Source organism: Thunnus thynnus, chromosome 8 (genome assembly GCF_963924715.1).
Source record: "Thunnus thynnus chromosome 8, fThuThy2.1, whole genome shotgun sequence".
NCBI classification, from domain to species: Eukaryota; Metazoa; Chordata; class Actinopteri; order Scombriformes; family Scombridae; genus Thunnus; species Thunnus thynnus.
Genome location: NC_089524.1, coordinates 20,418,002 through 20,429,949, shown reverse-complemented (window position 1 = coordinate 20,429,949; position 11,948 = coordinate 20,418,002). Strand labels below are relative to the sequence as shown.

The window sequence follows — 11,948 nt, the reverse complement described above, 5'->3', positions numbered from 1 at the left end:
GGATGTTAAATGATTCCTTGCTTCCTTAATCTCTAAAATTTACCAAAACTTTGACTTGAAGCACTTGCGGGAACTCATTTTGGAGTCACGTCAAACACGTTCAGTAAAAGTGCTGATGATAGAATATGAAGGATTTGTCAATTCGCTATGAATTATGAAACAATAAGTTGTGAGTTCTTTTGAGACTCTGTAACTTAATTTCTTTTTACTCTGTGAAGTCAAACTGTAAAAACTCTGGTTCTTTCTCCACATAATGCTCCTTCAGTTCACCTCTCAGGTATGAATTCCCACAGAGTGTACAACAGTCTGCGAGCCAGGCATCACTCTTTGCGTCTTACCCTCACCTAGAAATTGCCAATTCTGCCAGTGTCTACATGCACCTGTCATGTTTCTGATCAACACAACAATACACTTTATATTTTGCGATAAAATGTTGTTCCCCAACCCACACCCCATTCACACAGGAATTTAAACAGATTGTGCAGGCAGGATCAGACACAGAGAGAGATTATCAAGAGAAATTATACAAGTGCCAAGAAGGAGTCCTGACTTGTTGTTTATCTAGGAGTCATGTTCTTGCTCAATATCATCGCTGTGAAAATCTCTGTTATCATTTCCACTTGAAAGGCATTGCGACAGCGGGGTTATTGGTTAAACTGATTAGGGATGCAATGAATAATGTTCATTGTGAAAGTGAAATGAAACAAATGACTGAAACATCAGAATCATCTGCGGTTCCTGTTTTAAACCAAATTCCAAAAGTGAGCTAATGCATAGATCGAACTTGTGCGTCAGGGTAAGTAAGTGGTTTTATACTGAAATTAGTCATTTACCTTGAGGTGATCAAAGATGGGTGACCATTATGTCAGTCAGGTTCATTAAATATATACAATATTTAGCTATTTACCATTCTGTTTTAGCCTTAAAAAAAACAGAAATCTAGATGATAACATTTCTGCTTTTGACGTCACTCAGAAGTTTTCATTTGTTGGCAGAGAATAACTTTTTATCTGTTTAGAATTTGTTCTTTATTATAACACATTTAAATACCTCAAAATATAGTAAAATCAATCTTGTTACATAATGATTTAACACAATACTTTCTTTGATTAGGCCACAAACATGATTGAACATGATAAGTGATGAGTAAAATGAAGTTCCACTCATCTAAAAAATCTCTGCTTTTCTTTCCTCTAAGTCTCATTCACAATTAAGCTCTCACCTTTCCTTGCCTTACCCTCTGGGACTATCATAACAAGCCAAGACATTAAACTCAAAAGCAAGTCAGCATTTGTTTGTAACTGCATTTGGCATGAGAGCAGCTCTAGGCTCTGGATGAACGATAAATCTGCTGTTCATAAGAACATGGTTGAGATGGTTGCGAAAGACTAACTTCTTTGCCTTAAATAGACAATTTCCTTTTTAACTGAAGGAGCATGGCTGAGAATCTCTTTCAAAGAAACAAATATAAAAAGCTGTTGGACGTGTCTTACACTGGGATATACAGGTGGGTGACAAATTAAAGGTAAAATCGGGGCCTGAATGCTTGACCCCTACAGTGAGGGGATCTGGTGGCTCTGTTATGCTGTGAGGGGGCATTTTGCTGGCATGGTTTGGGTCCACTTGTCCCCTTAGAGGGAGGGGTCACTGTAAATCAATACAAAGTTGTTCTGACTGATCACCTTTATCCTATGATGAAACATTTCTATCCTGATGGGAGTGGTCTCTTCCAGGATGACAATACCCCAATTCACAGGGTATGAGGGGTCACTGAATGGTTTGATGAGTATGAAAATGATGTGAATCATATGCTATGGCCTTCACACTCACCAGATCTCAACCCAATTGAACACCTATGAGAGATTTTGGACCGATGTGACAGACAGCGCTCTCCACCACCATCATTAAACATCAAATGAGGGAATATCTTTTTGAAGAATGGTGTTTCTCAGCCTTGGCACTGATTCTACAAGTCTCTGGACTCTTCTGGAGGGATGAACCCTATTCTTAAAAAATATATTCCCTTATTTGGTGTTTTGATATGCATTATTGGTCTTTGAAGTGCATTATTAGCCTTCCTCCCTGCTTATCTTCTTGGATTGCACCAGTGGATTAATGGTTATGCAAAGATTGAACAAAAATCACTTTACAGTAAGGTGAATCTGTTGATTTTATTTTGATACCAGCAGGAACTGAACTGCTAACTTTGGCCCTTTTTTAGCTATACATGACCAGTTGCTTTATTCTTTATTGTCTGCAGTCAGCAGCTGCTAAAGCCAGACGCCACTATATACATGTAATCTTCCAAAGAAAGACAAGAAATGAAGCATGAATGTCTGTCTTTGAATATTTTAAATAGAGCAGTAATCAGAGCGAGATCTAACATATCTTTGTGATTAACTCTCGCATAACAAACCGTAAATGTACATCATTTCTCAGGTATGCAGCACAGTAACTGCAGGTGAGCCACAAGTGAGTAGGAGAGAAACTGCTTCAAGGCTTCAGTCAACGGCTGCACTAAATCTTTTCCACACTATCTGGGTCATTATTCTCACACCAGTGATCTGAAACAAAAGAGGGTCAACTATATCACTCTGGTGTCTGATTAGTGCTTTGTTAATGCTTTAAGGTGTGAAAAATGAGGGCAACTGTGATGAAGCTCAGCTGAACCTCTTGCTCTGTGCAATCTCGTCTGTATAAGAGACCTAAACTTTCTCCCCAATTTTGATGTTGATTACTCTAATGCTCAAATATGCCAGATTTCAGCCGGAGAAACAAAATAACTTTTGAATCATAAACATCGAGTCCATGTTGAGATGTGAGTGTTTGGAAGAAAATGAGTCATATTCTCTCCAATAGGACAGCTTGAGTATCTTAATGTGTCCCAAATCCTTCCCACGTTGTAATTCTTAACAGGTTTTAAGCGTGTTTTTTACTGGAAAAATGAAAGAATGTAGTGTAGCCTACTCACAAAAAAACTGAGCAACAAAAAACCCCATAAAAAATGCACTAATATGCACATATATAGTATATCCCTGAAAAACACATCGCTTTCTGTTTTTGAAGTTTAATTTGTGGTGTAATTCTAGAGTTGCACTTTCACTGATGTTCCCAAATATATAATTTCATTTTGTAAGTTTGTACAAAATTATAAAATATGTTGATGCTGTTGTATACTAACTGCATGAATTGTGTTCGTACGTACTATATGAAATGATGTGGTATGGAATTGGGACGCGGTTTACGTCAAAGATTAATTTTTATTGATAGTATATAGTTGAGAAACAAACAGGAACATAAAGAGAGAGATAAATTGTTGGATTTGAGCCAAGGACATTGTGGTTTAGACGGTATGCTCCTTAACCCCTGGGCCATGTGTTATTTGATCTTGAAGACATTTCACAATCCATCTATCCAGTTGAAGTAAATGAATGTGACCATCATGGATGATTGATAAAACATTTAAAACTAAACGACAAACCCAGTTTCCTGTAACCACGTCTACGTGTCCCATGAGCTGGATGGTTGAGAATCATCACAGACATGACAGATTTTTAACTTTCAAGTCAATCCTTCACCACCATGTTATCATCAAAGTCAATGATAACCAGCTTTGGTTTAGTGAGTTGCAGACCAACTGTCCTGAGTGGGTTTATAGTACTGACATATGTTTCAGATGTAGTCAGTTATTGACTCAAGTTGATGCCAAATGGATAAGAGAAGAGGCATTATTGGACTAAAGTTAAGCCTGCTTTGTTTCATTCATAGCCAGGAAAAATATCATCTTGGGGGAACAGTGCAACTATTTCCCCCCAAAGTCAACCATGGGATCATCAAATCAGGACAGAGCTGATGTAAAACAGCTTTGTTGGATATTTTCCTAACAATTATTAGACCCCACAAGTCTTTGGTTTTTGTTGCATCTTTATTTGATATAGAAATACACAGAACAAGTACAATTAGAGTGCTGGTATAAAAAATATGGAAATCTATTGTACAAAAAACACTTTCATCTTATTCCTGTTTAGTGGTTGCCACATACATATGCACACACACACACACACACACACACACACACACACACACACACACACACACACACTGTAAAAATATTTCAAAGCTGCCAAAGAGTGGCTCATTCCTAGCAGGCTCTACACATCACAGAGCGGTGACTAGTATCAAAGAAATGGCTCATATAAATGAATTTTTCTATACTGGCAATAATATGGAAGATATGTTCATGTTACAATGAACTGTAAATGATTTACATTCTCTGTCAGCAAAAGGAAATATCTAATCTACTGAAACATAATCTGGTCCATCTGGTCAAAGGTGATATATGATGTCTGACAGGGAGGTGAAACAGCTGCTCTCCTCTCTCCAGTTCTTCTCTTCTTTTAGCAGTCTACAGAGACAAAAATTTAATGATGAAAATTTTATGCAATTGCTCAGTTTTTCTGCAGCACATCGAAGTAAGTCATTGTGTTTGTATGTTGTGTAACTTTTTACCTAATTCTTTCTCTGCTTCACAAACTTAATCAGATCCTGGACCCATTTCTTGTCTGGGTTGGCACAGATGGTCCAGTTCTTTGTTTCATTTCTAGGGAGCTTCTTCTTCATCTCAAACCTAGTTTTATTATGTAACATATGTTATCATTACTGCACAAGGTTCATAACTCAACAACGCCAGTGTCCAAATTTTAAAGTTCTGCTCTAAGTATGGATCAATCGCTTCCTCAATAAGTAGGCTTTTTCTTTTTCCATTAGTCTTTGCCAAATCATTATAGTAGGAAGTTTCAACAATGTGGCTGCTTCATGAAGGAAAACAAAATGCTCAGTAAGGGTCAAAAGAGATGTCATGATATTAGTTACTCACACAGCAGCTCTGATGTTGCAGTCACCATCTGTTTCCTGCATCCTGAAACTCTCTATGTTTTTCTTTGCATTTCGTCTCATCCCTGTGACATAGCCAAGGCAGCAGTTGCCATAAGAGCCTGCAAAGAAAGATAGAGTTAAGTAAGAGGAAAAATAAACTGTCCCACATGAAAATGTCTCTGTTGCCGGGAATGCGAGTAATCACTCTGTATGGTTTGGAGAGAGAAAAAGGTTTTTTCACTGGTCCCTGATTAACATTTTTAAACCCTTTTGTATGGACATGTTTGTCTTTATTCGCAGGCCTGTAAACTACAAAAGTTGTGAATAAAAAAGTTTTGAAAAAAATTATTGTTCTACCACAGTGAGCATTATTCAGTCCTGATAATATCACATATTTATAATTTGTGGACAACTATTAATGGGGAAGAAATTCATCATAAGCCCTGTAAATCACTATTAATTCAGTAACATGCTGTATAATGAAATGATCATTCTTCTTTTTCCAGAGAAAACCACAAAGAGAGTTATCTCAGGATTTGAAAAGATGCAGGGCTAAGCCGACATCATCTGATGAACTGATAAACTTTGGGAATCTAGACTGAAAGACCTTTATGTTAAGAAATGACAAAACTGAGAGATATAATCTCTCTTTCGCCCACTCACACACACACACACACACACACACACACACACACACACACACACACACACAGACCTCTGAACTGCCGCCTTTATCTCTGATTTATTCAGTCCTTCAAGTAGATGATAGATAACTTTTTTTTTCCTTTTGGAAGCCATATGGGCTTGAGGAATGCACTGGAGAACATAGACTCATGAGTCATTGGCTTTGTCTTTCATTATCTCTCATATAGGTAACCAGAACCTATTTTGTAACATAGGGAAACTGTATTTTCTGGACATAAGCATACAGTAATTTGTCAGACCTTTTACAGTAATAGGCACATTTCTCCTTTAGCCAAGAAGTTACATTGTTTTTTCAGACCATGTCTGATCATCTAACTGAACTTCTTGCAAAAAATCTGCAAGAGCCCTCCTTTCCTTCAACGCTCCACTTTAAGTTACCTCTGCTAAGCTAAAATTTCAGTTTTTGAAGACACCACTGAAACACTACTGGGCTAAAAAGTGCAGTGATTACCCAAAAAGTAGAAATCATTTGTAGGAATGTTGTGTGCACAGCCTCAGTCATCAATTACATTGATATATAAGTATGGTGGGGTTTACTGATGTACCAACACAACACATACACAATTATAGCAGTATTTTATAACACTTCATGACATTTCCCATTTGTATTGTTGTTGGGAAAATGTCTTCTGTCACAAGATCACCACATCAAAGTGGTCCATAATAGCAAGCCCTGACAGATTACACTTTGTTAAAAAATGCTGTGGTAAATGAGCAGAATAAAGAAAGGATTTACTAACAATATAAAAGGACTGTAGATTAAGGAAAGGACTGCAGTCACAATTCTACTAAACTTTAGTGAAAGTGAGACTTCACACATTCTCCACAGTTATATCCAGAAATACTAATTTCCACAAAAACTAGTTCACATTTTTAGATTTTAGCTAATGATGTAAAATACTACAACAATTAGCTGCACAATATTGAGCTACTGTCAATGAAGCATTGTTTAATCTTTGTGCAATCAAATTAAAATGTGGTATTACAATATCATACTTCTGGTCTGTTCCACTTACCTTGTGCCAGACTCATGTACATGCAGGTGAGGAACAGAAGGAAGAAAAGAGCTTGGAACTTCATGGTTGTTGCTGCTGTTGTTCCTGTTGTGTGGCTCGCTGCAAAGAAACAAACAGATTAAATTAAGGGGCAGAGCAAAACAGAAAATTGGAAGCAAATTAAATTTTTTCAGTCACTATAATGTTTTCCATCACAAAGCCCTCCATCTGTGCTCTTGTGAAAAAAAAAGGTTATGTATTTGACCCCTATTTAAAAATGTTTAAATCCTTGCCTGGTTTCCAGCTGTGTGCAGCTGTTTCATCTAAAGCATTCTGAGTGTTGTTTTATGGAAACCAAGCGAGTGTGTGGTGAGTGATGGCTGGATTCCCTCTCTATTGTTATCTCTGACATCTTATTAAACTCAGTACTTCAAACACATAACAACATCTTTGCTAATCAGGATTACAAAATCACCAAGAGCAACACATGTGGATTGTTTCATAGGCATGCAGAAAAAACGTACCTGCTCAAATTCAGTATTTCACAAGATGTCCTGGAAGGAAAACTTTTTATCCAGTCCAGCTTTGTGGATCTGTACTTCTACTTATAGTGCATGATATCAGCCCTGCCCCCGCCCACACAAACTCTATCCTTTGCCACTCCTCCTCTGACATGTCAAAACTTTTGACAATTGCTTAGTAAAAGTGTAATTTGATGACTGAATCTCAAATTCCAAAGCTTTTTTCTTGGCACAGTGACACACACACACACACACACACACACACACACACACACACACACACACACACACACACACACACACACACACACATGTGTCAACAGCAGATACACCTTTCTGGATACCTTCCAAAGGGTCATAAATTAATTGGATTGGAAAAATAAGATGTTCTATAATTCTGAAGCTTTGTTTAGTAATTGTATGAATTGGCTCATATTCCATACAGAGATAATACCTTTGTTCTGGTGCCATAATTTCTGTACTGTATAACCAAAAAATATTTTTTGACTCAGACTCAGAAATGAGAATAAAGTTTTAATTGAAACAACAGGAAATGCAGTACAATAATAATGCAATACCTTTACTGATACAATTTTAAAATGGCTGCTTTTCCACTACAGGAACTTAACAACCTGTATCCTGGTGCTTCTCACACATTAAACCTTAATGGAACTTGAAGGGCTAAGGTGGTTGGTTGCATATGCAATATATTTAACAAACCAGGAAGCATTGCAGCATACAGACTAGCGAGGAAAAATCTGTCCAGAGGTATCAGGGAGGCGAAGAGGCTGTATGGTCAGAAACTCAACAGCCACTTCACTGACAATAAAGACACACAGCAAAACAATAACAAAGGGCAGAACTCAAAGCAGCAAAGAGAAAATGGCATAAATCCAGAGAGCCCACTGACCTCAGTGACTATCAGGGTCTGCTAGCATCATTCTCCTCCAGTTTAAAAACTGCTAAGACAACTTACTATCAGAACAAGATATGTAGTGACACAGACGCACAGAAAATGTTCTCTGCTTTTAACTCACTCCTCAATCTGCCTCTGCTCACTGCAGACATGTTCACCTCATTTTTTACTGATAAGATCTCTGCCATCAGTAACCAGTTCTCTGAGCCAAACCAACTCAGTCTGCAGCCACCAGCTAACAGGGCCACATTCTCCACATTCTCCCCTCTGACCGAGGAAGAAGTCTCCAAACTTTCGCTTGACTCTCGTTCCACTGGACCCAATACCTCCAACCTTCTACAGACCATTTCATTCAAACTTAACCCCACAGTCACACACATCATCAACTCCTTACTTTCTGCCGCATTTAAGCAAGCTTGAGTCACCCCGCTGCTCAAAAAACCTACACTCAATCCAGCCCAGGTTGAAAACTACAGACCAGTTTCACTTCTGCTCTCCCTATCAAAAATATTTGAGTGTACAGTCTTTAACCAAGTCTCTGAATTTTTTTCTGAGAACGACCTGTATGACCCGAATCAGTCCGCCTTTAGGCGGGGTAACTCTACCGGGACTGCACTCCTATCGGTAACGAAATCACTACACTCAGCTAGAGCTGCTGGTCAATCCTCAGCCCTTTTGCTGCTAGATCTGTCAGCTGCCTTTGACACGGTTAACCACCAAATCCTCCTCCCCACACTCACCAAGCTTGGTATCTCAGGATCTGCCCTCCACTGGGACATGTCCTACCTCTCAGGGAGATATTTTAGAGTATCTTGGAGGGGAGAAGTGTCCAAATCACACAGCTTAAGGCTACAGTGTTGGCTCGGATCTCGTCATCCCTTGTCAATATATCAGCATGGATAAAAGAATACCACCTTCACCTTGTCATCCCAGCCAGTCCCTCTATACAACAAAAAATCAGCTTCCAGCTCGAATCAACACAACTCATTCCCACAAAGTCTGCCCAAAACTTGGGTGTCATGATCGATGACCAACTAACCTTTAAGGTTAGTTGGTCATCGACCATGAGGTCGAGGTCGAGCGATTGAGGTGGCCTCATGTCAGTTTGCCCTGTACAACATCAGGAAGATCAGACCCTACCTGTCTGAGCATGCAGCACAACTCCTGGTACAGGCTCTTATAATATCTCGCATATCCCACATGTATGTCTGAACCTCTACAGATGAACCAGAATGGGGTGGCACAGCTAGTCTTCAATCAGCCTAAAACAGCACGTCACCCCACTGTTCATATCCCTCCACTGGTTCCCAGTTGCTGGCCGCATCAAATTCAAAACCAACCCTGACACTCGCTTATAAAACAGCGACTAAAACAGCTCCCACCTACCTGAACTCCCTCATTAAGATCTACACTCCCTCCCACTCACTATGCTCTGCCAATGAAAGGCGCCTGGTACTGCCACCACAACAGGGCCCTAAGTCGCTAGCTAGACTTTTCTCCTCTGTAGTTCCCCGGTGGTGGAGCGATTTACCAAACTCTGTTCAATCTGCAGAGTCCCTCTCAATCTTTAAGAAAAGACTAAAGACCCAGTTCTTTCACGAACACCTCTGCACTTGATGGACTGGAGGAAGAAAAAAAACAAAAATACAAAAATACAAAAAAAAAAAAGGCTTCTAAGCAATCTATGCACTCTATGCATTGCTTCTGTGCACCATTTGTTGGCATCTACATCCTATGGGACTCAAATTTAGCTTTAAAGCACTTACTCGTGTTGTTCTCTCCTGACTAGATCCCTGCTTGTGTTGTATCAGGTCTCAAATGTATATTGCTTTGGATAAAAGCATCTGCTAAATGAAATTGTAAGAACATGTAACTGACTACAATCCTCCTCCCCTGCAGGCATGCCATAAAGACCCCTCCCTACCAGACAAACTCAGTGACTTCTATGCTTGTTTTGAGATAACCAACAACAGCCAGGCACAGATACTCCCACCACCACCCAGCGACCAGGTACTCCAGCTGTCCACAGTTGGGTTTAAGAGGGCCTTCACCAGCATTAACCCACACAAAGCCGCAGGGCTGGACAACATACCTGGTTGTGTTCTTAAGGACTGTGCAGAACAGCTGAAAAATGTTTTTGCAGACATCTTCAACATCTCCCTCAGTCAAGCGGTGGTGTCCACCTGCCTCAAAAGTGCCACCATCATCCCCATGCCCAAAAAGTCAAACCCAACTTGTATGAACGACTTCCACCCTGTGGCCCTCACCCCCATAGTTATGAAGTGTTTTGAGTGGCTTGTTATGCAACACATCAAGGCCCACCTCACTGCAAACCTAGATCCCTTACAGTTTGCATACAGAGCCAGGATCCTCTTCCTTGATTTCAGCTCGGCATTTAATACCATCATACCACAACAGCTGGTGGAGAAGCTGAGGTTGCTGGATGTGGACACTGGCACGTGCAACTTCCTGAAGCAGAGGCAGCAGACAGTCAGGGTTGACAGCCACACATTGAAATCCATCTCAGTGAGCACAGGTTCACTCCAGGGCTGCGTCCTGAGCCGCCTGCTGTTCACCCTGCTAACACATGACAGTACTGCCAGATTCAACACCAACCACATCATCAAGTTTGCCGATGATACAACAGTAGTGGGTCTCGTCGGCAATAATGATGAATCTGCATACAGGATGGAGGTGGAGCAGCTAATGGCCTGGTGCAGATCCCACAGTCTCTGCCTCAATATCAACAAAACAAAGGAGATGGTGATTGACTTCAAGAGGTACAGCAGGCAACATCATACGCTGCCGACCATTGATTGCAGCCCTGTGAAGAGGGTCAGTAACATCAAGTTCCTAGGAGTGCACCAAGCAAATAACCTGACCTCAACCAACAACACCTTGGCCATCGTTAAAAAAGCACAACAGTGGCTCCATCCCCTCCGGAGACTTAAAAAGGCAAATCTCCCCATTCCAGTCCTCATCACCTTTTACAGAGGCATCACTGAAAGCATTCTAACCTACAGCCTCACTTCCTGGTTCAGTAACTGTAAAGCATGCGAACAACATCATCTGAACAGGATAGTGAAGTCAGCTGGCAAGATTATTGGCGGCCCACTCCCCTTCTTGCTAAAGATTTACCATCAATGCTGTGTTCGCAGGGCCTCCAGCATCATCAAGGATCCCCACCACCTTTCTCATAGTCTGTTTCCCCTCCTGCCACCTGGGAAGAGGTATAGGGGCATCTGTGCTAAATCCAGCAGAATGCTACATAGCTTTTACCCACAAGCAGTCAGAATCATTAAAAGACTGTGCCCACCACAAACATGCCCCACCGCCCCACCTACCCTCTAACCCCCTCATCAGTGCTGGTCACTCATTGACATGCATCCAGCTGTCAACATCATGAGACACTTACTGGATCTGTGGATCTGTACTCTTATAGTGCACACACAATACCAGCCCTCCACCTGCCCACACAAATTCTATCCTTTGCCACACCTCCTCTGACATGTCAAAACATTGACATTTTATAATTGCTTAGTAAAAGTGCAATTTGATCACTGAATCCCACAAAACTTTATTCTTGGCACAGTGACACACACACACACACACACACACACATACATGTGTCAACAACAGAAACACCTTTCTGGATACCTTTCTGGATACTCATATTCCATACAGAGATAATACCTTTGTTCTGGTGCCATAATTTCTGTACTGTATAACCAAAAAATAATTTTTGACTCAGACTCAGAAATGAGAATAAAGTTGTAATTGAAACAACAGAAATTGCGGTACAATAATAATGCAATACCTTTACTGATACAATTTTAAAATAGCTGCTTTTCCACTACAGGAACTTAACAACCTGTATCCTGGAGTTTCAGACACACATTAAACCTAATGGAACTTGAAGGGCTAAGGTGGTTTGTT

At 40.3% G+C, this 11,948-nt stretch overlaps 1 protein-coding gene across 1 annotated transcript; it reads right to left on the bottom strand.

The window, feature by feature from the left end:
• Positions 1 to 3,906: 3,906 nt before the first annotated feature.
• Positions 3,907 to 7,248, bottom strand: ccl25b (chemokine (C-C motif) ligand 25b). The gene is made up of 5 exons (XM_067597028.1): positions 7,100 to 7,248; positions 6,597 to 6,695; positions 4,877 to 4,994; positions 4,510 to 4,627; positions 3,907 to 4,405 (listed from the first exon to the last, which is right to left on the bottom strand). The coding sequence occupies exons 2-4, from the start codon at positions 6,658 to 6,660 to the stop codon at positions 4,510 to 4,512; spliced, it is 300 nt and encodes a 99-aa protein (XP_067453129.1). The 5' UTR covers positions 6,661 to 6,695; positions 7,100 to 7,248; the 3' UTR covers positions 3,907 to 4,405.
• Positions 7,249 to 11,948: the final 4,700 nt, after the last annotated feature.